The sequence below is a fragment of the Oncorhynchus clarkii genome, chromosome 30 (genome assembly GCF_045791955.1).
Source record: "Oncorhynchus clarkii lewisi isolate Uvic-CL-2024 chromosome 30, UVic_Ocla_1.0, whole genome shotgun sequence".
Lineage (NCBI taxonomy): Eukaryota > Metazoa > Chordata > Actinopteri > Salmoniformes > Salmonidae > Oncorhynchus > Oncorhynchus clarkii.
The window spans coordinates 32,921,542-32,948,828 of record NC_092176.1 but is presented as its reverse complement, the minus strand read 5'-3'; the positions used below and the strand labels follow the sequence as shown (position 1 = coordinate 32,948,828).

The 27,287-nt window shown below is 47.1% G+C and overlaps 1 protein-coding gene across 2 annotated transcripts in view; it reads left to right on the top strand.

Moving 5' to 3' along the window:
• The window catches only part of LOC139389699 (growth hormone receptor-like), an 88,250-nt gene that overhangs the window by 16,519 nt on the left and 44,444 nt on the right, over nucleotides 1–27,287 (top strand). The window contains exons 2-3 of one of the 2 annotated variants that reach the window (XM_071136592.1): nucleotides 13,283–13,313; nucleotides 25,211–25,328. In XM_071136592.1, the coding sequence (XP_070992693.1) occupies nucleotides 25,232–25,328 (97 nt within the window). In that variant the 5' untranslated portion in view covers nucleotides 13,283–13,313; nucleotides 25,211–25,231. The remainder of the gene's footprint in view (nucleotides 1–13,282; nucleotides 13,314–25,210; nucleotides 25,329–27,287) is intronic. The other variant, XM_071136593.1, reaches the window with a different exon arrangement.

Below are 27,287 nucleotides of genomic sequence, written 5' to 3'. Positions count from 1 at the left end.
GTGTTGTTGTTAACACCTTGTTAGCATAACATCTAAATTCATCTCAGGTTTAGATTTTAACGTGCAAAAAGGTTTATTCACTTTTTTGACCGTTCTTGAGTCTTAGCTCATTGGTGTCACCAACAGTGTTTTATGATTGAGGGGAATCTGTAAACATTGTTTTCCTGTTGTCTTTCCTGCCTTGTTAGAGCAGCCAAATGATCTACAGAAAATGCCCGTGGTGATGAATCAACTAGTTTTAGGCACTGCAGTTTGGGTTAGCCTGTCGGCTGTTGTTAACGGAATAATTCATGTGGTCGTCTTTCAACATGGCCCCCAGGAGGCGTCGTACGTTAACTGCAAGCCTTGGATAGTTTCCCTGACAACAATAAACATTGCTGATAGATGTGCTGATGTATTTTTTTCTGACGTTTTTATGGTATGGCAGCTAGATGTGTTTTCTTTCTACTATACTGAACAAAAATATAAACGCAACATTTATAAACGCAGGTTACACGTGGTCTACGGTTGTGAGGCTGGTTGGACGTACTGACAAATTCTCTAAAATGAGGTTGGAGGTGGTTTATGGTAGAGAAATTAACATTGAATTCTCTGGCTCAGCTCTTGTGAACATTCCTGCAGTCAGCATGTCAAATGCACGCTCCCTCAAAACTTGAGACATCTGTGGCATGGTGTTTTTTTATTTTTTTTTACAAAACTGTACATTTTAGTGTGGCCTTTTATTGTCGCCAGCACAAGGTGCACCTGTGTAATGATCATGCTGTTTAGGTGGATGGATTATCTTGACAGGCTAAAATGCTCACAAACTGGGATGTAAACAAATTTGAGAGAAATAAGCTTTTTGTGCATGTGGTTCATTTCGGGGATATTTTATTTCAGCTCATGAAACATGGGTCCAACACTTTACATGTTGCGTTTTATATTTTTGTTCAGTGTAAATGTCTTGGTAAGTCCCGGTATTTAACAAACTTTAAAGTACTTTTTTAGGAGAAGGTTGGTCTGTGCACAGGTAGGCAAGCTGCACGCAGCAGCTCAAGATTATTTGATTGACAGTTCTGGTCGCCTAGTGATGGAACTTCAGAAGCGGCATTCCTTTACAGACAAGTAAAATGTTTCGTATCTCCAGAGAAGGTTTCTTGTTGGTGTTTAAAAAATACGTAGTGTAGCCTACCCTAACAGACAAGCAAACATGTCGTAGCCGAGATGCTTTCAAGGGGCCACATTTCATTGTCTGAAAAAGGTCATCGATACAAGTAGCCTACTGTAATTTTAATATTGATACAAAAAAAGAAAACCACTCACTCAGCAATAAAGAGTTAGTACCCTGTGCTTGCAAGACTGGCCCGAAGATACCTCTGTATCCCAGCAACATCAGTAACCTGGTGAAGGGGGAGAATCAAGAATTCCGCAGTGACCTGTTGCCACTAAAAAAGCAACCAGTGGAGCGCAAACAACATTGTAAATACAACCCATATATATCTGTTTATTTATTTCTCCTTGCCATTCATACTACAACTATTTGCACATGGTTACAACACTGTACATCGCTAATAATATAACATTTGAGATGTCTTTATCCTTTTGAAACCTTTGTGTGTGTGTGTAGTGTTTACTGTTAATTTCTGATTGCTTATTTCACTTTTGTTTTTCACTTGCTTTATGTAAACGTATTTTCCCATGCCAATAAAGAGAGAGAGATTTGAAATGTCTTATTATTTTGGAACTTCTGTGTGTGTAATGTTTACTGTTCATTTTTATTGTTTATTGTCTACTTCACTTGCCTTGGCAATGTTAACATGTGTTTCCCATGCCAATAAAAGACCCTTAAATTGATTTGAGAGGAGGGTCAGGCCGGCCAGCACGAGGAAGGGAGGGAGGGAGAGGAGGGGCAGGCAGGACAGCCTGAGGGAGGGAAGGAGGGAGAGGAGGGGCAGGCAGGACAGCCTGAGGGAGGGAGGGAGAGGAGGGGCAGGCCGGCCAGCGGGAGGGAGAGGAGGGGCAGGTAGGACAGCCTGAGGGAGGGAGGGAGGGAGGGAGAGGAGGGGCAGGCAGGACAGCCTGAGGGAGGGAAGGAGGGAGAGGAGGGGCAGGCAGGACAGCCTGAGGGAGGGAGGGAGAGGAGGGGCAGGCCGGCCAGCGGGAGGGAGAGGAGGGGCAGGCAGGACAGCCTGAGGGAGAGAGGGAGGGAGAGGAGGGGCAGGCAGGACAGCCTGAGGGAGGGAGGGAGGGAGAGGAGGGGCAGGCAGGACAGCCTGAGGGAGGGAGGGAGAGGAGGGGCAGGCCGGCCAGCGGGAGGGAGAGGAGGGGCAGGCAGGACAGCCTGAGGGAGAGAGGGAGGGAGAGGAGGGGCAGGCAGGACAGCCTGAGGGAGGGAGAGGAGGGGCAGGCAGGACAGCCTGAGGGAGGGAGGGAGAGGAGGGGCAGGCAGGACCATGCGCCAATGTCTTGGTAATATGCATCTTGCAATGTCTTGTTTTGCATGCCTCTTCCTCTCTGGTTTTATTTAAATTACACAACTTTCCCCAGGCCTTTATAGCCTATCGTCTAGAAAATGTTAAGGATCCCAACTTTGTTTAAACGTTCACACCCCTAGACTGAAGAGAACATTCCTGCCTATGTGGTTCACACACACACACACACACACACACACACACACCAATGTGTTCTAACCATTGCCACATCTGTAGGACATGCACACTCATGTTGTAGGCGGTGTGGTGTTTGCTCAAGTTTTTAACTTACTGATGAAAAAAAACTATTTGCAAACTTTTGCAATTGGTGGGGGCAATGGCGAACCTTATACTTTGCATCTTGGTTCAATAGCTTCTAGATTGACTGTCAGAATTTTAGCCGCATCACAATCCGAAGAGGCTCCAAGCCTATTGGCCAAACCTTTTTTGGTTTCTACATGGTTCCATATGTTTTATTTCATAGTTTTGATGTCTCACTATTATTCTACAATGTAGGAAATAATAAAATAAAGAAAAACCTTGAATGAGTAGGTGTGTCAACTTTTGACTGGTACTGTGCGTACGTACATAGGAAGTTGAAGGAAGTGGACCAAGGTGCAGCGTTTTGAGCGTACATTTTCTTTTATTATAAAAAAAAGGCTATGTGCCATAAACTAAAGTCAACCTCCCACAAAGACAGGTGAGAAAGGGCTACCTAAGTGTGGTTCTCAATCCGAGACAACAATAGACAGCTGTCCCTGATTGAGAACCCTACCTGGCCAAAACGTAGAAATACAAATAATAGAACATAGAATACCCACCCCAAATCACACCCTGACCAAACCAAATAGAGACATAAAAAGGATCTCTAAGGTCAGGGCGTGACAACATACATGCATGCATACATACACACACAGTGTTTCCTGTGTGTGTGTGTGTGTATATAATATATATACGTATACACACACACACCCACACACACGGGAAACAGTATGTGTGTTTTATATATATATATATATATATATATATATATATATACTACCATTCAAAAAACACTAATGTACTTGTCCTCTTGCTCAGTTGTTTACCAGGGCCTCTCACTCTTTCTATTCTGGTTAGAGCCAGAATGTGCTGTTCTGTGAAGGGAGTAGTACACAGCGTTGTACGAGATCTTCTTGACAATTTCTCACATGGAATAGCTTTCATTTCTCAGAAGAAGAATAGACTGAAGAGTTTCCATTTTGAGCCTGTAATCAAAAAGTTATAGCACCGCTTCAATCTAGAACCAAGGGCTTCATTTGGCAACGTGAAGAAAAAAATGCTGTATTACTTTCATTTCAAAAGCTCTCTCTTTATGATGTCTTGAAGTTGGTGGTGAGAATTTATGCCGGTTGGATGCAGATTATAGGTAGCACACAAATTTAGGTGAGAATGAGATCACCCTCATACACTCTTGGAGGGATGTCTCCATGTTGTGATGATTGAGTGGACTCTTGACCCTTGATGATGTGTCAACATCATTCTACAGAGGAAGAACCAGCAGGCCACACACACGCACGCACACACACACACACACACACACACTACACTACACTACACTACACTACACTAAGATAGGAGAGACGAGCTGGAGAGCCAAGTGATCCATGTCAGGCTCTCAAAGAAACCTTGCACTCGCACGCAAACACACGCACACTGTTCAGCGCATCCCTCTCAGTATTTTCCTCGGTGGCTCAATAAGAGGGTTCAAGTGAACTGAGAGAGGGGGGGGGGGGGGGGTGAGAGAGGAGAGGGGGTAGGGGTAGCGAGAGATGAGAGGGGGGTGAGAGAGGAAGAAGGAGAGAGAGGAGGAACGAGAGGAGGAGGAGAGAGGGGGGAACGAGAGAGTAGGAAGAGGGGTGTGAGAGAGGAGGAAGAGGGGTGTGAGAGAGGAGGAGAGGGGGGAGCGTGAGGAGAGGAGGGGAGCTCGGGGGGCGTGAGGAGAGGGGGAGGGTGCAAGAGAAGGGGAGGGCGTGAGAGAAGGGGGAGGGCGTGAGAGAAGGGGGAGGGCGCGAGAGAAGGGGGAGGGTGCGAGAGAAGGGGAGGGCGTGAGAGAAGGGGGAGGGCGCGAGAGAAGGGGGGGCGTGAGGAGAGGGAGGGCGCGAGAGAAGGGGGAGGGCGTGAGGAGAGGGGGAGGGCGCGAGGAGAGGGGGAGGGCGCGAGCGAAGAGGGGGAGGGTGCGAGCAAAGAGGGGGAGGGCGCGAGCGAAGGGGGAGAGGGCGCGAGCAAAGAGGGGGAGGGCGCGAGCGAAGGGGGAGAGGGCGCGAGCAAAGAGGGGGAGGGAGAGAGTGGGGGGTGGGAGAGAACAAGATGGGGCGAGGAGAGAACGAGAGCAAGGGGGTAGAGGCGAAAACGAGAGCGAGCGGGTAGAGGAGAAAACGAGAGCGAGAGGGGAGAACGAGAGGGGGGGAGAACGAGAGAGATGAGGGGAGGGAGAGAACAAGAGGTGGGGGGAGGGAGAGGACGAGAGAGGTGGGGTGGGAGAGAACGTGAGAGTGGGGGTGTGAGAGAACGAGAGAGGTGGGGACTAGAGGTGGAGAGGAGAGAAGGAGAGAGGTGGATAGGAGAGAACGAAAGAGGAGGGTGAGAGAGAACGAGAGAGATGGGGGGTGGGGGAGAACGAGAGAGGGGTGTGAGGGAAAACGAGAGAATGGGGGTGAGGGAGAACGAGAAAGGTGGGGGTTGAGGGAGAATGAGAGAGGGGGGTGAGAACGAGAGTGAGAGAGGCGGGGGTGAGTGAGAATGAGAGAGAGTGAGACAGGGGGTGAGGGAGAACGAGAGGGGGGTGAGGGAGATTGAGAGGGGGGGTGAGCGAACAAGAGGGGGGGCAAGGGAGAACAAGAGAGAGAGGGGGGCAAGGGAGAACAAGAGAGAGAGGGGGGCAAGGGAGAACAAGAGAGAGAGGGGGGCAAGGGAGAACAAGAGAGAGAGGGGGGCAAGGGAGAACAAGAGAGAGAGGGGGGGGCGAGGGAGAACAAGAGAGAGAGGGGGGAAGGGAGAACAAGAGAGAGAGGGGGGCGAGGGAGAACGAGAGGGAGGTGGGAGAGAGCGAGGGGGAGTGCGAAAACGAGAGGGGGGGTGAGGGAGAGAACGAGAGAGGGGGGATGAGGGAGAACAAGCGGGGGGAGAGAACGAGAGGGGGGGTGGGAGAGAACTATGGGGTGAGAGAACGAGAGAGTTGGCGAGGTGATAGGTGGCAAGTAGAACGAGAGTGGGGGGTGGGAGAGAACAAGAGAAAGGGGGGTGGGAGAGAACGAGAGAGGGGGGGTGGGAGAGAATGAGAGAGAAGGGGTGGGAGAGAATGAGAGAGAAGGGGTGGGAGAGAATGAGAGAGAGGTGGGGTGGAAGAGAACGAGAGAGAGGGGGGGTGGGAGAGAACATGAGAGAGGGGGACGAGAGGTGGGGAGGAGAGAACGAGAGAGGTGGCGTGGAGAGAGGAGGAGAGAACAAGAGGGGGGAAGAAGAACGAGAGAGAGAGGGAGGAGAGAGAACGAGAGAGAGGGAGGAGAGAGAACGAGAGAGAGAGGGAGGAGAGAGAACGAGAGAGAGGGAGGAGAGAGAACACGAGAGAGAGAGGGAGGAGAGAGAGGGAGGAGAGAGAACGAGAGAACGAGAGAGAGGTAGGGACGAGAGAGTTTTGGAGGAGAGAACTAGAGAGAGGGGGGTGAGGGAGAACGAGAGAGAGAGAGAGGTTGGGGTGAGTGAGAACGAGAGAGGGGGGTGAGAGAAAACGAGAGAAGGGGGGAACGAGAGAGAGAGAGTTGGGGCGAGAGAGAGGGGGAGGGGAGAGAACGAGAGAGGGGGGGAGTGGAGGAGAGCGAACGAGATAGGAATTAGATCGAGGCTAGTCTGATGAGTGTTAGCTGCCGAACCCTGTTACCCCAGGTAAGAATAACAACACTTCAATGAGGGCCTCCATAGAACAAGAACCTGAGCAGGACAGAACAAAGATAGACAGGAGATTAGAGAGGCCTCAGATCCATAGACTTTACAACCCTCTAATTCTACACGTTCTGCTCACAACACTAAAGACATTGCAACAAAGGCAAAACATGAAAACAATTCTCCACTTAGACTAACTGACTGGATGAAAGCCCCAATCAATAAATGGAAAGAACTTCCATTGGGATTTCAGTTCAGGTAGGGCCTTTAAGCAATTCTACCTTTCGGCCTGATTTGATGTTGGCTAACCATCCATACCCCTTTGCCTATGTTATGGACAACAAAGTATGATGCTGTTTGGTTGATTCGATTATGGTGTTAATAAAGTTATAGATTTAGATCCTAATAGGTTGTACATTATGACACCATTGCCTCCTAGGTGACTATAAGTAACTTTGTTGAATGATTGCTGCGCAGTACAATACCGAGGCTACCCAAAGCATTTAGTCAGGAAGGTGTAGTCATGTATCTCTGGCAGGAGTTTGGTTGGTTCTTAGTGAGAGTTAGGGGTTGATCCTCAGAACAGTAGCAGTGTGTTTTAGATGGATTCAGAGTGTGCCTGCAGTCCCGTAGGTTCTCCAATGGGGACTAGATGTCGACCAATTATGATTTTTCAACGCCGATACCGATACCAATTATTGGAGGACCAAAAAAGCCGATACCGATTAATCAGCCGATTTTTTTACATTTTTTAATTTGTAATAATGACAATTACAACAATACTGAATTAACACTTATTTTAACTTAATATAATACATCAAAAAAATCTATTTAGCCTCAAATAAATAATGAAACATGTTCAATTTGGTTTAAATAATGCAAAAACAAAGTGTTGGAGAAGAAAGTAATATGTGCCAATATGCAATATGTGCCATGTATGTACCATGTAAAAATGTGTGCCATGTAAAATATGTGCCTTGTAAAAAAGCTAACGTTTAAGTTCCTTGCTCAGAACATGAGAACATATGAAAGTTGGTGGTTCCTCTTAACATGAGACTTCAATATTCCAAGGTAAGAGGTTTTAGGTTGTAGTTAATATAGTATTTATAGGACTATTTCTCACCATACCATTTGTATTTCATATACCTTTGACTATTGGATGTTCTTATAGGCACTATAGTATTGCGAGTGTAACAGTATAGCTTCCGTCCCTCTCCTCGCCCCTCGAACCAGGAACACATCGACAACAGCCACACTCGAAGAAGCGTTACCCATCGCTCCACAAAAGCCACGGCCCTTGGAGCGCAAGGGGAATAACTACTCCAAATCTAAAAGCGAGTGACGTTTGAAACAGTATTAGCGCACACCCAGCTAACTAGCTAGCCATTTCACATTGGTTACACCAGCCATTAGGCTGATAGGCTTGAAGTCATAAACAGCGCCGTGCTTGTGAAGAGCTGCTGGCAAAACGCACGAAAGTGCTGTTTGAATGAATGATTACGAGCCTGCTGCTGCTCAGTCAGACTGCTCAATCAAATCAGACTTAATTATAACATAATAACACACAGAAATACCTTAGGTCATTAATATGGCCGAATCCGGAAACTATATTCTCGAAAACAAGACGTTTATTATTTCAGTGAAATACGGAACCGTTCGGTATTTTATCTAACGGGTGGCATCCCTAAGTCTAAATATTCTTGTTACATTGCACAACCTTCAATGTTATGAAATAATTACGTAAAATTCTGGCAAATTAGTTCGCAATGAGCCAGACAGCCCAAACTGTTGCATATACCCTGACTCTGCGTGCAATGAACACATGAGAAATTACACAATTTCACCTGGTTAATATTGCCTGCTAAACTGGATTAGTAGTTATGACTAGTGATTATGACTGATTGCTTTTTTATCAGATAAGTTTAATGCTAGCTAGCAATTTACCTTGGCTTCTACTGCATTCGCGTAACAGGCAGGCTCCTCGTGGAGTGGTTAGAGCGTTGGACGTTTGCAAGATTGGATCCCCTGAGCTGACAAGGTGAAAATCTGTCGTTCTGCCTCTGAACAAGGCAGTTAACCCACCGTTCCTAGTCCGTCAAAAATCAAATCAAATCAAATCAAATTTTATTTGTCACATACACATGGTTAGCAGATGTTAATGCGAGTGTAGCGAAATGCTTGTGCTTCTAGTTCCGACAATGCAGTAATAACAAGTAATCTAACTAACAATTCCAAACTACTGTCTTGTACACAGTGTAAGGGGATAAAGAATATGTACATAAGGATATATGAATGAGTGATGGTACAGAGCAGCATAGGCAAGATACAGTAGATGGTATCGGGTACAGTATGTACAAATGAGATGAGTATGTAAACAAAGTGGCATAGTATAGTATAAAGTGGCTAGTGATACATGTATTACATAAGGATACCGTCGATGATATAGAGTACAGTATATACGTATGCGTATGAGATGAATAATGTAGGGTAAGTAACATTTATATAAGGTAGCATTGTTTAAAGTGGCTAGTGATATATTTACATCATTTCCCATCAATTCCCATTATTAAAGTGGCTGGAGTTGAGTCAGTGTCAGTGTGTTGGCAGCAGCCACTCAGTGTTAGTGGTGGCTGTTTAACAGTCTGATGGCCTTGAGATAGAAGCTGTTTTTCAGTCTCTCGGTCCCAGCTTTGATGCACCTGTACTGACCTCGCCTTCTGGATGATAGCGGGGTGAACAGGCAGTGGCTCGGGTGGTTGATGTCCTTGATGATCTTTATGGCCTTCCTGTGACATCGGGTGGTGTAGGTGTCCTGGAGGGCAGGTAGTTTGCCCCCGGTGATGCGTTGTGCAGACCTCACTACCCTCTGGAGAGCCTTACGGTTGAGGGCGGTGCAGTTGCCATACCAGGCGGTGATACAGCCCGCCAGGATGCTCTCGATTGTGCATCTGTAGAAGTTTGTGAGTGCTTTTGGTGACAAGCCGAATTTCTTCAGCCTCCTGAGGTTGAAGAGGCGCTGCTGCGCCTTCTTCACGATGCTGTCTGTGTGAGTGGACCAATTCAGTTTGTCTGTGATGTGTATGCCGAGGAACTTAAAACTTGCTACCCTCTCCACTACTGTTCCATCGATGTGGATAGGGGGGTGTTCCCTCTGCTGTTTCCTGAAGTCCACAATCATCTCCTTAGTTTTGTTGACGTTGAGTGTGAGGTTGTTTTCCTGACACCACACTCCGAGGGCCCTCACCTCCTCCCTGTAGGCCGTCTCATCGTTGTTGGTAATCAAGCCTACCACTGTTGTGTCGTCCGCAAACTTGATGATTGAGTTGGAGGCGTGCGTGGCCACGCAGTCGTGGGTGAACAGGGAGTACAGGAGAGGGCTCAGAACGCAACCTTGTGGGGCCCCAGTGTTGAGGATCAGCGGGGAGGAGATGTTGTTGCCTACCCTCACCACCTGGGGGCGGCCCGTCAGGAAGTCCAGTACCCAGTTGCACAGGGCGGGGTCGAGACCCAGGGTCTCGAGCTTGATGACGAGCTTGGAGGGTACTATGGTGTTGAATGCCGAGCTGTAGTCGATGAACAGCATTCTCACATAGGTATTCCTCTTGTCCAGATGGGTTAGGGCAGTGTGCAGTGTGGTTGAGATTGCATCGTCTGTGGACCTATTTGGGCGGTAAGCAAATTGGAGTGGGTCTAGGGTGTCAGGTAGGGTGGAGGTGATATGGTCCTTGACTAGTCTCTCAAAGCACTTCATGATGACGGATGTGAGTGCTACGGGGCGGTAGTCATTTAGCTCAGTTACCTTAGCTTTCTTGGGAACAGGAACAATGGTGGCCCTCTTGAAGCATGTGGGAACAGCAGACTGGTATAGGGATTGATTGAATATGTCCGTAAACACACCGGCCAGCTGGTCTGCGCATGCTCTGAGGGCGCGGCTGGGGATGCCATCTGGGCCTGCAGCCTTGCGAGGGTTAACACGTTTAAATGTCTTACTCACCTCGGCTGCAGTGAAGGAGAGACCGCATGTTTTCGTTGCAGGCCGTGTCAGTGGCACTGTATTGTCCTCAAAGCGGGCAAAAAAGTTATTTAGTCTGCCTGGGAGCAAGACATCCTGGTCCGTGACTGGGCTGGGTTTCTTCCTGTAGTCCGTGATTGACTGTAGACCCTGCCACATGCCTCTTGTGTCTGAGCCGTTGAATTGAGATTCTACTTTGTCTCTGTACTGGCGCTTAGCTTGTTTGATAGCCTTGCGGAGGGAATAGCTGCACTGTTTGTATTCGGTCATGTTACCAGACACCTTGCCCTGATTAAAAGCAGTGGTTCGCGCTTTCAGTTTCACACGAATGCTGCCATCAATCCACGGTTTCTGGTTAGGGAATGTTTTAATCGTTGCTATGGGAACGACATCTTCAACGCACGTTCTAATGAACTCGCACACCGAATCAGCGTATTCGTCAATGTTGTTATCTGACGCAATACGAAACATCTCCCAGTCCACGTGATGGAAGCAGTCTTGGAGTGTGGAGTCAGCTTGGTCGGACCAGCGTTGGACAGACCTCAGCGTGGGAGCCTCTTGTTTTAGTTTCTGTCTGTAGGCAGGGATCAACAAAATGGAGTCGTGGTCAGCTTTTCCGAAAGGGGGGCGGGGCAGGGCCTTATATGCGTCGCGGAAGTTAGAGTAACAATGGTCCAAGGTCTTTCCTCCCCTGGTTGCGCAATCGATATGCTGATAAAATTTGGGGAGTCTTGTTTTCAGATTAGCCTCATTGAAAATAAGAATGTGTTCTTAACGGACTTGCCTAGTTAAATAAAGGTATTAAAAAAATTAAAAATTGGAAATCGGCGCCCCCAAATACCGATTTCCGATTGTTATGAAAACTTGAAATTGACCCTAATCAATCGGCCATTCCGATTAATCGGTCGACCTCTAATGGGGACAGACTTTTTTTCTAAAAGCGCGGAGCAGAAACTCAAAGATTATGGAGTAGAGTAAGCTGTCTGGTCTTGTTTGGTAGAGAATTGAGCGAGAGGTTAAACAGCAGAATCTAGAGGAAAGGGAAAGAAGTGAAGATTGATGGTCAATTAGAATGGGGCCACATGCTGGAGTAGGGGGGTTGGAGCGAGAGAGGGAGGGAGAATTTTCAGCACATTAATGTTTCCTATAAAAGAAGCAGTGATGCAGTCAGTCTCTCCTCAAATCTTAGCCAAGAGACTGGCATGCATAGTATTTATATTATCCTTCTGATTACAATGAAGAGCAAGACGTGCCGCTCTGTCCAAGGCCAGCTGCAGCTTAACTACAGTTCAAGTCGGAAGTTTACATACACTTAGGTTGGAGTCATTAAAACTTGTTTTTCAACCCCTCCACGAACTACTCCACGAATTCTACTGTGTGCATGACTCAAGTCATTTTTCCAAAAATTGTTTACAGACAGATTATTTCACTTAGAATTCACTGTATCACAATTCCAGTGGGTCAGAAGTTGACATACACTAAGTTGACTGTGCCTTTAAAATAGCTTGGAAAATTCCAGAAAATGATGTCATGGCTTTAGAAGCTTCTGATAGGCTAATTGACATCATTTGAGTCAATTGGAGGTGTATCTGTGGATGTATTTTAAGGCCTACCTTCAAACTCAGTACCTCTTTGCTTGACATCATGGGAAAATCAAAATAAACCAGCTAAGATCTCAGAAAAAAATTGTAGACCTCCACAAGTCTGGTTCATCCTTGGGAGCAGTTTCCAAATGCCTGAAGGTACCACGTTCATCTGTACAAAGAATAGTACGCAAGTATTAACACCATGGGACCACGCAGCCGTCATACCGCTCAGGAAGGAGATGCGTTCTGTCTCCTAGAGTTGAACGTACTTTGGTGCGAAAAGTGCAAATCCCAGAACAACAGCAAAGGACCTTGTGAAGATGCTGGAGGAAACAGGTACAAAAGTATCTATATCCACAGTAAAACGAGTCCTATATCGACATAACCTGAAAGGCTGCTCAGCAAGGAAGAAGCCACTGCTCCAAAACCGCCATAAAAAAGCCAGAATACGGTTTGCAAATGCACATGGGGACAAAGATCGTACTTTTTGGAGAAATGTCCTCTGGTCTGATGAAACAAAAATATAATTGTTTGGCCATAATGACCATCGTTATGTTTGGAGGAAAAAGAGGGAGGCTTGCAAGCCGAAGAACACCATCCCAACCGTGACGCACGGGAGTGGCAGCATCATGTTGTGGGGGTGCATTGCTGCAGGAGGGACTGGTGCACTTCACAAAATAGATGGCATCATTGGTGATGAAAATTATGTGGCTATATTAAAGCAACATCTAAGACATCAGTCAGGAAGTTAAAGCTTGGTCGCAAATGGGTCTTCCAAATGGACAATGACCCCAAGCATACTTCCAAAGTTGTGGCAAAATGGCTTAAGGACAACAAAGTCAAGGTATTGGAGTTGCCGTCGCAATGCCCTGACCTCCATCCTATAGACATTTTGTGGGCAGAACTGAAAAAGTGTGTGTGAGCAAGGAGGCCTACAAACCTGACTCTGTTACACCAGCTCTGTCAGGAGTAATGGGCCAAAATTCACCCAATTTATTGTGGGAAGCTTGTGGAAGGCTACCCGGAACGTTTGACCCAAGTAAAAAAAATTCAAGGCAATGCTACCAAATACTAATTGAGTGTATGTAAACTTCTGACCCACTGGGAATGTGATGAAAGAAATAAAAGCTGAAATAATTATCTAAAGCTACTATCATTCTGACATTTCACATTCTTAAAATAAGTGGTGATCCTAACTGACCTAAGACAGGGAATTTATATTAGGATTAAATATCAGGAATTGTGGAAAACTGAGTTTAAATGTATTTGGCTAAGGTAAATTCCTGACTTCAACTGTATTTCTTTCTTTGCAGTGCTTGGCCACATGACTGTACAATAATCAAGGTGAGACAAAACTAGAGCCTGTAGGACTTGCTTTATGGAGTGTGGTGTCAAAAAAGCAGAGCATCTCTTTGTTATGGACAGACCTCTCCCCATCTTTACAACCATTTCATCTATATGTTTTGACCATGAAAGTTTACAGTCTAAGGTAACACCAAGTCATTTAGTCTCATCAACTTGTTCAACAGCCACACTATTCATTACAAGATTCAGCTTAGGTCTAGAGTTTAGGGAATGATTTGTACCAAATACAGCGCTCTTCATTTTAGAGATGTTCAGGAACAGTTACTGACTACAACTCTTAAGGGTTTCAGTGACTTCATTAGCTCTGGTTGCTGACACGTAAACTCAGCAAAAAAAGGGTCCTGTCTTTTAAAGATAATTCCTAAATATCCAAATAACTTCACAGATCTTCATTGTAAAGGGTTTAAAATAGAGTTCGACCGATTAATCGACATGGCCGATTCATTAGGGCCGATTTTAAGTTTTCATAACAATCGGTAATCTGCATTTTTGGACGCCGATTATGGCCGATTACATTGCACTCCATGAGGAGACTGCGTGGCAGGCTGACTACCTGTTATGCGAGCGCAGCAAGGAGCCAAGGTAAGTTGCTAGCTAGCATTAAACATATCTTATAAAAAACAATCAGTCTTAACATAATTATAATGACCAGTGAAGAGCCCGGATCTCAATCCCATTGAGCACGTCTGGGACCTGTTGGATTGGAAGGTGAGGGCTAGGGTCATTCTCCCCAGAAATGTCTGGTTACTTGCAGGTGCCTTGGTGGAAGAGTGGGGTAACATCTTACAGAATGAACTGGCAAATCTGTGTAGTCCATGAGGAGGAAATGCACTGCAGTACTTAAAACAGCTGGTGGCCACACCAGATATGGTTACTTTTGATTTTGACCCCCCCTTTGTTCAGGGACACATTGTTCCATTTCTGTTAGTCACATGTCTTTGGAACTTGTTCAGTTTATGTCTGTTGTTGAATCTTGTTATGTTCATACAAATATTTACACATATTAAGTTTGCTGAAAATAAACGCAGTTGACTGTGAGAGGACGTTTCTTTTTTTGCTGAGTTTATATGATTGAATCATCAACATACATGGACACACAGGCTTTGTTTAATGCCAGTGGCAGATCATTGGTAAAAATAGAAAAGAGTAGCGGGTCTAGAGAGCTGTCCTGCGGTACACCACACCCTATTAGTTTGACATTAGAGAGGCTTCCATTAAACAAAACCCTCTGAGTTATATTAGATGAAGGTTGAAAAGCCTTTCAAAAGTTTGGGGTCACTTAGAAATGTCCTTGTTTTTGAAAGAAAAGCTATTGTTTTTGTCAATTTTTAAAATAACATCAAATTGATCAGAAATACAGTGTAGACGTTGTTAATGTTGTAAATGACTTTTGTTGCTGGAAACGGCAGATTTTTTCCCCTCCAACAACAGGACAATGACCCAAATCACATCTCCAAACTATGCAATAACTATTTAGGGAAGAAGCAGTCAGCCTGTATTCTGTCTATAATGGAGTGGCCAGCACAGTCACCGGATGGATCTCAACCCTATTGAGCTGTTGTGGGAGCATCTTGACAATATGGTACATAAGAAGTGCCCATCAAGCCAATCCAACTTGTGGGAGGTGCTTCAGGAAGCATGGGGTGAAATCTCTTCAGATGACCTCAACAAATTGACAATTAGAATGCCAAAGGTCTGCAAGGCTGCAAATGGAGGATTCTTTGACGAAAGCAAAATTTGAAGGACACTATTATTTCAATTAAAAATAATTATTTATAACCTTGTCAACGTCTTGACTATATTTCCTATTCATTTTTCAACTCATTTCATGTATGTTTTCATGGCAAACAAGGAAATTTCTAAGTGACCCCAAACTTTTGAACGGTAGTGTGCATTATCTCAACAACAGGTCACGGGCAATAATACCAAAGGCTGCACTAAATCTAGCAGTACAGCTCCCACATTCTTCTTATTATCACTTTATTTCAACCAGTCATCAGTCATTTGTGTCAGTGCAGTACATGTTGAGTGCCCTTCCCAACAGTTTGCTAAGAGATGGCAACAAGCTGATAGGTCTGCTGTTAGAACCAGTAAAGGCTGCTTTACCACTCTTGGGTAGCGGAATGACTTTGGCTTCCCTCCAGGCCTGAGGACAAACACCTTCATCTAGACTCAGATTAAATATATGACATAGTCAGCTATCATCCTCAGTAGCTTTCCATCTAACTTGTCAATGCCAGGAGGTTTGTCATTAGTAATTGATGACATTAACTTCAACTCTCCCATAGTTAAAATTCAAACTTACAATGCTGTTCTTTCATTATTCGTTTTTTTTATGCATGAATACGATTGTTCGTTGTTGGCTTTTCCTGCCTAAGCTTGTCCACTGTGCCAATTAATTACTCATAAAAATAATTGGCAACATCATGGTTTTGTGATGAATAAGCCATCTGATTTGATGAAAGATGGAGTTGAATATGTCTTTCTGTCCATAATTTTATTTAAAGTACTTCCATCATTCTTTATATCGTTGATCTTGGCTTCATAATACAGTTTATTCTTCCTTTTTGTTGAGTTAAGTCACATCATTTCTCAATTTGCAGTAAGTCAGCCAGTCAGATGTGCAGCCAGACTTATTAGCCAGTCCTTTAGCCCCATCTCTTTCATCCATACAGCTTTTCAATTCCTCATCAATCCATGGAACCGTAACAGTTCAAACAGTCAGTTTCTTAACACGTGCATGTTTATCAATAATTGGAAGAAGCAAATGCGTACATTCATAAAGTGCAGCATTTGTATGCTCCTTATTTATCACCTCAGACCAATAAATATTTTTAACATTATCCAAATAAGAGTCACAGAAAAATATTTTGTATGATCTCTTATATACTATTTTAGGCCCAGCTTTTGGAACTCCACTATTGTGATCACTGCATCCAATGGGTACGGATACAGCTTTAGGACAAAGTTCTACAATATGAGTACAAATTTGATCAATACGTGTGGATGATCTTTTTCCTCTAGTATTTGTAAATTCCCTGATAGGTTGATTTAGTTCCCCGAATCAGGCCTTCCGAGTAGTGCAGTGGTCTAAGGCACATTGCAGTGCTAACTGTGCCACTAGTGATCCTGGTTCATGTCCAGGCTCTGTTGCAGCCGGCCACGCCCGGGAGACCCATGGGGAGGAACACAATTGGCCCAGCGTTGTCTGGGTAAGGGGAGGGTTTGGCCGGCAGGGATGTCCTTGTCCAATCTTGCTCTAGCGACTTCTGTGGCCGTTTGGCTGACACGGTCACCAGGTGTACAGTGTTTCCTCCGACACATTGGTGTGGCTGACTGGTTTAAGCGGGCATTGTGTCAAGAAGCAGTATGGCTTGGTTGATTTGTGTTTCGGAGGACACACAGCTCTCGACCTCCGAAGTCGGAAGTTTACATACACCTTAGCCAAATACATTTAAACTCAATTTTTCACAATTCCTGACATTTAATCCTAGTAAAAGTTCCCTGTTTTAGGTCAGTTAAGATCACCGCTTTATTTTAAGAATGTGAAATGTCAGAATAATAGTAGAGAGAATCGTTTCAGCTTTTATTTCTTTCATCACATTCCCAGTGGGTCAGAAGTTTACATACACTCAATTAGTATTTGGGAGCATTGCTTTTAAATTGTCTAACTTGGTTCATACGTTTCAGGTAGCCTTCCACAAGCTTCCCACAATAAGTTGGGTGAATTTTGTCCCATTTACTCCTGACAGAGCTGGTGTAACTGAATCAGGTTTGTAGGCCTTCTTGCTCGCACACGCTTTTTCAGTTCTGCCCACAAATTTTCTATGGGATTGAGGTCAGGGCTTTGTGATGGCCACTCCAATACCTTGACTTTGTTGTCCTTAAGCCATTTTGCCACAACTTTAGAAGAATGCTTGGGGTCATTGTCCATTTGGAAGACCCATTTGCAACCAAGCTTTAACTTCCTGACTGATGTCTTGAAGTTACTTCAATATATCCACATAATTTTCCTTCTTCATGATGCCAACTATTTTGTGAAGTGCACCAGTCCCTCCTGCAGAAATGCAACCCCACAACATGATGCTGCCACCCCCATGTTTCACGGTTGGGATGGTGTTCTTCGGCTTGCAAGCCTCTCCCTTTTTTCTGCAAACATAACGATGGTCATTACGGCAAAACAATTGTGTTTTTGTTTCATCAGACCAGAGGACATTTCTCCAAAAAGTACGATCTTTGTCCCCATGTGCAGTTTATGGCAGTTTTGGAGCAGTGGCTTCTTCCTTGCTGAACGGCCTTTCAGGTTTTGTCGATATTGGACTCGTTTTACTGTGGATATAGATACTTTTGTACATGTTTCCTCAAGCATCTCCACAAGGTCCTTTGCTGTTGTTCTGGGATTTATTTGCATTTTTCGCACCAAAGTACGTTAATCTCTAGGAGACAGAACGCGTCTCCTTCCTGAGCGGTATGAAGGCTACGTGGTCCCATGGTGTTTATACTTGCGTACTACTGTCTGTAAACAATTGTTGGAAAAATTACTTGTGTCATGCACAAAGTAGATGTCCTAACTGACTTGCCAAAACTATAGTTTTTTAACGGGAAATTTGTGGAGTGGTTGAAGAACGAGTTTTAATGACTCCAACCTAAGTGTATGTAAACTTCCGACTTTATATATATGTATATATATATATATATATATATATATATATATATATATATCAGTGTATGTATGTGTGTGTGTGTATATATATATATATATCTGTGTATATATATATATACTGTGTATATACTGTGTGTGTCATGCCCTGACCATAGAGAGCCTTTTTATTCTCTATTTTGGTTTGGTCGGGGTGTGACTAGGGTGGGTAATCTAGGTTGTTTATTTCTATGTTGGCCTGGTATGGTTCCCAATCAGATGCAGCTGTTTAGCGTTGTCTCTGATTGGGGATCATATTTAGGCAGCCATTTCCCCACTGTGTTTTGTGGGATCTTGTTTATGTTTAGTTGCCTGTGAGCACTCCATAGCTTCATGTGTTGTTTGCTCTCTATTGTTTTTTGTGCGTTTCACGAATTATAATATGTGGAACCCATATCACGCTGCGCTTTGGTACGAATGTACTTACGACGACCGTGACAGAAGATCCCACCACACCAGGAACAAGCAGGGTGCTCAGTAGGAGAAGGTATCCTGGGCTTGGGAGGAGATCAAGGACGAGAAGATATCCTGGACTTGGGAGGACACGAAAGCCTTCCTTGGAAGCAGACGCAAGGAGAGAAGGGAGGACAGCGACAACGACGGTGTTCGCGGCCACAGAGAAAGCCCAAAAGACAGCCCCGATTTTGTTTTAGGGGGGAGCACACGGGGTGGTCGGCGGGGCCGAGAAGTGAACCAAAGCCAATCTGGGAGAAGATGGAGAAATTGGAGGAGAGAGAAATGAGAGAGTTGTGTTGGTGTCTGAGGCACGACATTCGCCCTAAGGAGCGTGTTATCAGTCTGATGCCACCTGAGTCAGCTGGGACTTTGCCTCCGCCCAGACAACGGGTCCAACCATGGAGCAGGACTGGACGCCGTGCCTGGACCGAACATCAGCGCAGAGGAAGGCTCCGGCCTTGGAGCGGGACTGGACACCATGCCTGGACTGGACATTGGCGCAGAGGAAGGCTCCTGCCCTGGAGCTGGAGGTTCTGGACCGTGGACCGTCGCAGGAGGTTCCGGACCGTGGACCGTCGTAGGAGGTTGGAAGTGCTGGACTTGGGACCGTCGCCGGAAGCTCTGGACTGGGGACCTGAATTAGTTTCTAGTCATCTCTCCTCCTTCCTTCAGGTTTCTTCTTATTTTGGACTTTATATGGCGGTTGGCAACTAACTTTAGGTGGATTACCACCACCGACTGGAGTGTGGACCTCAGTTAATCTTTCAATCACCCACCTGAGTATATGCTCCTAAAAACTGTTAGCAGTTGTTGTTATTCTTCAATAACACTGACCCCAAAGCAAATCAGGGGGAGAAAAATAGGTTTATTCAAAGAGAACAAATCATAGTTGTTATGCTGAGAAGTAGATGGTAGATGTTCATTCTTCCCTGTCCTCAATGATTCTCCACAGAACAAAAGACATGATGTAATTTTTAACCACCTGTGGTTGACCAATTATAATTTCTGGCAATAAAATTGGCCAATGGCCAAATAACAAGCATCCATTGTCACGTTCTGACCTATTTCCTTTGTTTTTGTATTTATTTAGTATGGTCAGGGCGTGAGTTGGGTGGGCAGTCTATGTTTGTTTTTCTATGTTTTGGGTCAGTTCTATGTTTTCGGCCTAGTATGGTTCTCAATCAGAGGCAGGTGTCATTAGTTGTCTCTGATTGAGAATCATACTTAGGTAGCCTGGGTTTCACTGTTTGTTTGTGGGTGATTGTTCCTGTCACTGTGTTTGGTGTCACAGGATAGGACTGTTTTGCGTTTTCACATTTCTTGTTTTTGTTAGTTTGTTCATGTGTAGCGATTTATTAAAACATGAATAACCACCACGCTGCGCTTTGGTCCGCTTCTCTTCCTCCTACAGACGAACGCCCTTACAGAATCACCCACCACAACAGGACCAAGCGGTGTGGTAATGGGCAAAGGAGAAAGCAGCAGCAGGAGCAGCGCGAGGAGGATTGGACATGGGAGGACGAATTAGACGGTAAAGGACCTTGGGCTCAGCCAGGAGAATATCGCCGCCCCAAGGAAGAACGGGAGGCGGCGAAAGCGGAGAGGCGCTGGTATGAGGAGGCAGCGCGGCGTCGTGGATGGAAGCCCGGGAGTCAGCCCCAAAAATTTCTTGGGGGGGGGCTAACAGGGAGTATGGCTACGCCAGGTAGGAGACCTGAGCCAACTTCCTGTGGTTACCGGGGGGCTAGAGAGACCGGGCAGGCACCGTGTTATGCTGTGGAGCGCACGGTGTCCCCAGTGCGGGTGCACAGCCCGGTGCGGTACATTCCAGCTCCGCGTATCGGCCGGGCTAGAGTGGGCATCGAGCCAAGTGCCATGAAGCCGGCTCTACGCATCTGGTCTCCAGTGCGTCTCCTTGGGCCGGCTTACATGGCACCAGCCTTGCGCACGGTGTCCCCGGTTCGCCTGCATAGCCCAGTGCGGGCTATTCCACCTCGCCGCACTGGCAGGGCGACCGGGACCATTCAACCGGGTAAGGTTGGGCAGGCTCGGTGCTCAAGAGCTCCAGTGCGCCTGCACGGCCCGGTCTATCCGTCACCACCTCCACACCCCAGCCCTCCGGTGGCAGCTCCCCGTACCAGGCTGTCTCTCCGGCCCATCCGTCCAGAGCCTTCCTCCTCTCCAGCGCTGCCGGAGTCTCCCGCCTCTCCGGCGCTACCAGAGCCTTCCTCTCCAGCGCTGCCGGAGTCTCCCGCCTCTCCGGCGCTACCAGAGCCTTCCTCTCCAGCGCTGCCGGAGTCTCCCGCCTCTCCGGCGCTACCAGAGCCTTCCTCTCCAGCGCTGCCGGAGTCTCCCGCCTGTCCGGCGCCTCTGCCGGAGCCTCCCGCCTGTCCGGCGCCTCTGCCGGAGCCTCCCGCCTGTCCGGCGCCTCTGCCGGAGCCTCCCGCCTGTCCGGCACCTCTGCCGGAGCCTCCCGCCTGTCCGGCGCCTCTGCCGGAGCCTCCCGCCTGTCCGGCGCCTCTGCCGGAGCCTCCCGCCTGTCCGGCGCCTCTGCCGGAGCCTCCCGCCTGTCCGGCGCCTCTGCCGGAGCCTCCCGCCTGTCCGGCGTCTCTGCCGGAGCCTCCCGTCTGCCCAGCGCCAGCGCCGCCCGTCTGCCCAGCGCCGCCAGTGCCGCCCGTCTGCCCAGCGCCGCCAGTGCCGCCCGTCTGCCAGGGGCCGCCAATGCCGCCCGTCAGCCAGGGGCCGCCAGTGCCGCCCGTCAGCCAGGGGCCGCCAGTGCCGCCCGTCAGCCAGGGGCCGCCAGTGCCGCCCGTCAGCCAGGGGCCGCCAGTGCCGCCAGTCAGCCAGGGGCCGCCAGTGCCGCCAGTCAGCCAGGGGCCGCCAGTGCCGCCAGTCAGCCAGGGGCCGCCAGTGCCGCCAGTCAACCAGGGGCCGCCAGTCAGCCAGGGGCCGCCAGTGCCGCCAGTCAGCCAGGGGCCGCTAGAGCCCCTCCGCCCGGAGCAGCTGCCCCTCTGTCCCGAGCAGCTGTCCCTCTGTCCCGAGCAGCTGTCCCTCTGTCCCGAGCAGCTGTCCCTCTGTCCCGAGCAGCTGTCCCTCTGTCCCGAGCAGCTGCTTCACCTCTGTCCCGAGCTGCCCCTCTGTCCCAAGCAGCCCCTCTGTCCAGTGGGGTCATTGAGAGGGGTGGGCATGGTGAGTAAGCCACGGAGGCGGACAATAAGGCGGACTGAGACAATGGTGAAGTGGGGTCCGCGTCCCGCGCCAGAGCCGCCACCGCGGACAGACGCCCACCCAGACCCTCCCCTATAGGTCAAGGTTTTGCGGCCGGAGTCCGCACCTTTGGGGGGGGGTACTGTCACGTTCTGACCTATTTCCTTTGTTTTTGTATTTATTTAGTATGGTCAGGGCGTGAGTTGGGTGGGCAGTCTATGTTTGTTTTTCTATGTTTTGGGTCAGTTCTATGTTTTCGGCCTAGTATGGTTCTCAATCAGAGGCAGGTGTCATTAGTTGTCTCTGATTGAGAATCATACTTAGGTAGCCTGGGTTTCACTGTTTGTTTGTGGGTGATTGTTCCTGTCACTGTGTTTGGTGTCACAGGATAGGACTGTTTTGCGTTTTCACATTTCTTGTTTTTGTTAGTTTGTTCATGTGTAGCGATTTATTAAAACATGAATAACCACCACGCTGCGCTTTGGTCCGCTTCTCTTCCTCCTACAGACGAACGCCCTTACATCCATAGTCAGGCTCAATTTATAGACTTTTCAGACCAATGAGATCTTGCCACATGTAGCTATGAGTTGTGGACTGAAATTCCTCCAATGTCTCTGAACCATTAATCCTTAAAAACAACTATTTCCATTGATCATAATTCCCTATTACAGAAAAAACACTTTCTATTGATCGTTAATTCCCTCTTGACCTTTAGTCCTCTGTGTTGTGTATTTATTCTTCGAGGAGATGGCACATGGGTATATGCTCCTAAAAACCAATGAGGATAGGGGAGAGGCCGTTCTTGCAGCGCATTGAGCGCCACAAATAGAATCCAGTACTATATTAGCGCCTGGCCACGCAGATGCTCGTAGACGCGCGTGTGCAGTGTGGGTGCAATGATTGAATAACATGTATGTGTACATTTATTTTGCAACACTCTCGCACGCGAGTGGTGTGGTCAGCATGTAAGAATACATATATTAAAATGGGCTATTTTCATCCCTTTCCTGGGTAACTTCTCAGAGATAGACATAATATGGAAAAGAACAAACAAATCAGTTGATGTGTGTGCAGTGCGGGGGGGTTGAAACTATAAACCCATAGGCTTGGCTGTCTCATCTCTTCCAGGATTTTGAGCGGGAGGGTGGACAATGAGTCTGTCATAGCAAATGTAAGCAATGTCCCCACGCGCTCTGGCTGCTTTCATGGCCGGGATAAGTTATTTTCTCTTCTGGCGCACAGCTTCAGGATAGTCCCGAAACAGCAACAGGGATCTAGACAGTCATAAGACCGGGACAATCTGCGTTCCCAGCTACAAGAGCTAACTGCGTCGTGGGCTACTTTCAAACCCTCAAGAAAACCCAGCTGGCTTGATAGGCAGCTAACAGTGGTAGCTAGGCTAGCTGCTACACCAAGCAGCACATCAGACCCTTGTTCGGCAGGATCCCTGGACAGATGGCAGAGGTCCCAGCAACTGTGTCAAACCCTGTCGCGGGATCCAAACTCAGAAGGTAGCTAGCTAGTAGCCAAACTTTTTCAGTAGAACACTTTTTCAGAGACTGCGAGGAGTGCATTCCCCGAGGTGTGTGAGGTGCGAGAAGAAGGAATAGAGGGTGATAAACGTAGATGGTGAGAAAGAGGGAGCACAACTAAGTGGAAGGAAAGAAGTAATTGATTTTGGACTGAACCATTTTCTATGGCCAAACAAGCATCCCTCTTGCCAGATTCCTTACTTTTGAATCCCTGCCTTGTATATCTTGGCCTCCTGGCCTGTAAACACACACGCAACAGATGGGCTTTGACTCTCAGGAAGTGGTTTGTTTATATTACAGATATGAGTGAGCTTCCATGCCCCGACGAATTGAGACTGTCCTGAGGGCAAAAGGGGGTGCAACTCAATATTAGGACCACACTGTTCCTAATATTTTGTACACTCAGTGTATATATAATTGAGCTCCTATGCTTCTCAATGGACAGATCATATGTAGGATAACATTTGATACTTGTCACAAATGCCATACAATACATAAAAACATTTCAAAACCAAATGTAGCATATATGTAACCCATTCTCAACCTACTTTGCCTTGATGCTGACACTTCAGGTTTTCACAACAGTGTCTATTTCAGTCCAATAGGTTTGAATTTCTAGTCCTTCCTGTTCTGCCGGTCTCTGCATTGTTGTCATAGGTGGCTTTGTCATAAAACACATCTTGGCCAGGTCATTATTCTAACATAGCCAGGTCGTTATTCTAACATGGCCAGGTCGTTATTCTAACATGGCCAGGTCGTTTTTCTAACATGGCCAGGTCGTTATTCTAACATGGCCAGGTCGTTATTCTAACATGGCCAGGTCGTTATTCTAACATGGCCAGGTCGTTATTCTAACATAGCCAGGTCGTTTTTCTAACATGGCCAGGTCGTTTTTCTAACATGGCCAGGTCGTTTTTCTAACATGGCCAGGTCGTTATTCTAACATAGCCAGGTCGTTATTCTAACAGACAGACAGAGAGAGAGAGAGAGAGAGAGAGAGAGAGAGAGAGAGAGAGAGAGAGAGAGAGAGAGAGAGAGAGAGAGAGAGAGAGAGAGAGAGAGAGAGAGAGAGAGAGAGAGAGAGAGAGAGAGAGAGAGAGAGAGAGAGAGAGAGAGAGAGAGAGACAAAGGGAGAGAGACGGAGGTTGGCCTATATATAGGGTCTGGACTTGCCACATGTAGAATCTGTTCCCCTTGGTGAACCACAACAGTTTGTCAGTGTTGCTGTGTCACTGCCACGCCGCCTTCATGAGAACTGCTATTTTAGTTTTAGGAGGATGGCACCGCACGGGACCACCTGGAACTGTAAAGGTTACAGTCAGCAACTACTGTAGTCATATCGAATGGATGTTTGCTAACTCACTAAGGGTAGGCCATTGAAGGTCAGCTTAATTATACATTGGAGTGCGTTTGAAATACAAAATGTATTGCATTTACATTTTTGCTTGTCGCTATAGCAGGCATAAAATGAAATATCCCAAGCTGGCAGTGTAAGAGAATGGAGCATAATGTTCCAGTCAGTCACCAGACTGTCACATCTGTAGATTTCTGTTGATGTCTCAATGACCTGGCTGACAGCCATACAATCAATGCATAAAGCCTTTGAGGGAACTATTTCATATGCACACAAGTTATACTGTGCCTCTTATATTATGGACACGCACGCACGCACACTACAAACACATTGGGCAACATACAGTACCTTGTGCACAGTAGTGTGGAGCGTCTCTGTAGCTGCTTGGATGTTAATTATGTGCTGTCCGGGGTTAGGTTTCACATAGGCCAGCTGAAAATAAATGTCAGTCACAGTTTGTGCTTGCAGGGCAGATAAGGGTGGAGAGGGGGGGGGGGGGGGGGGGGGGGGGGGGTTGGGTAGTAGGGAAAGGAAGAGAGTGCAGGGTAAAGAAGATATTGGCTCAGTATTTCACACAGGGATGTCATTGGGTAACATCGCTGACAATTGTCTGTTTCTCTCTCTCCAGCAAAGGAAAGCTCCCCCTGTCATGTCTGCTCCATCCTTCCTCCTCCTCTTCCCCCTGGGTTTGCTGTCTGCTGTGAGATCAGCCTCGCTGATGGACCCTGGCTCTATGACGTCATCAGGTAGACTGCTACACCCCGTACCTTTTCACACACTCGTTTGTCTCGTCATGTGATTGTCAGCACTGTAGAGAGAGTGTGATGTGTTGAAATGTATGACACTCCTACTGTATCTGATTCCACCTACAGTAACTGACATTTATCTCTGACAACAATCATCTATCTTACAACACAATACTCCTTTTTTTCTAAATCGGATCTATTGCTCTTTTTAGTATCAAATCTTTAGCATGTGAGCCGATGCCCTTTCTTGTTCGATCCAATATTGCACAGTCCAGGGCATTTACACTTATCAAATCTTATATCAGACAACAGTTGCAGAGTCCTGTGTTTGCACACATGGGAAAAGGTTGTTGGTTGAGCAAACGGCAGCCTTTCCTTTTTCAGCCAGTCCGACTGCACCAGATCAATAGTGAAGGTAAATAGATTGAACTGGGCTGTGACAAAGTCCAGGGACAGGCAGACAGGATGGGTTACATGTTGACCTAACACAGCTCCCTCCATACAGCCAAGGAAAATATGCATTTTATATACTGCACGTTTATTAACCACTACTACAAAGGACAAATAATATGTAAAACGTAATAAGCTATAGATATCATGAGTAAAAAAATGGGGAAGGGAGCCCTAATTGTTTTGCTCCAGTAACCATGTAAATGGTGTCTCTCCTGAGTGGTGCAATCTAAGGGACCAAAATTCAGGAATGTCATATTCATGGCCATATTCTGTTGCCACATCATTTGTGAAACTATGCTCCGAGTCTCTGAGTTCAGAACATGGCGTTATAGAGAGAGATAGCTGGACCCGGAGTTGAGCGATGTCCATGCAATGCACTGGCTGCTGCTCAAATGGACTCTGTCCATTGTAAGTGGGTTAAAGTGAACAGCTCTGGGCCAACCTCTATTGTAGAAACTGTTCCCTCACATGATGTTTGGTCAATCTGTATGGAGTGATCTAGAATGTTTTGCCTCTTACCATGAGCCTGTCTCCACTACTCTGGAATGTTTTTTCATTTGGTCTGGAGGGCTGCAGTACATTATGTATCTCTCTGTGACCCTGTCTAACAGCACTCTCCATGGGGAGTCCTCAATCCTCTCCTCATCCTCTCTTCCTCGCCTCCTCCTCTACCCAGAGCTCAGTGGTCCATAGATTATAAGGGCATAAACCTGGAGCACTCCCGTATGGATTAAACTGTAAAAGTAATGGGTCGCTGTTGGCCTGCTGGTGAAGATTTAATGTTGGAACACGTCTTTGGCAGGAGTTGAGAACTCTCCCCTGAGTCATCACACAGGGATCTCTCTCCCCTCTCGCACATGAATACCTGGGTGGTGTGGCCTCTCCCCTCTCTCACATGAATACCTGGGTGGTGTGGCCTCTCCCCTCTCTCACATGAATACCTGGGTGGTGTGGCTTCTCCCCTCTCTCACATGAATACCTGGGTGGTGTGGCCTCTCTCCTCTCACATGAATACCTGGGTGGTGTGGCCTCTCCCCTCTCTTACATGAATACCTGGGTGGTGTGGCCTCTCTCCTCTCACATGAATACCTGGGTGGTGTGGCCTCTCTCCTCTCACATGAATACCTGGGTGGTGTGGCCTCTCCTCTCTCTTACATGAATACCTGGGTGGTGTGGCCTCTCTCCTCTCACATGAATACCTGGGTGGTGTGGCCTCTCTCCTCTCACATGAATACCTGGGTGGTGTGGCCTCTCTCCTCTCACATGAATAACTGGGTGGTGTGGCCTCTCCCCTCTCTCACATGAATACCTGGGTGGTGTGGCCTCTTTCCTCTCACATGAATATCTGGGTGGTGTGGCCTCTCCCCTCTCTCACATGAATACCTGGGTGGTGTGGCCTCTCCCCTCTCTCACATGAATACCTGGGTGGTGTGGCCTCTCTCACATGAATACCTGGGTGGTGTGGCCTCTCTCACATGAATACCTGGGTGGTGTTGCCTCTCCCCT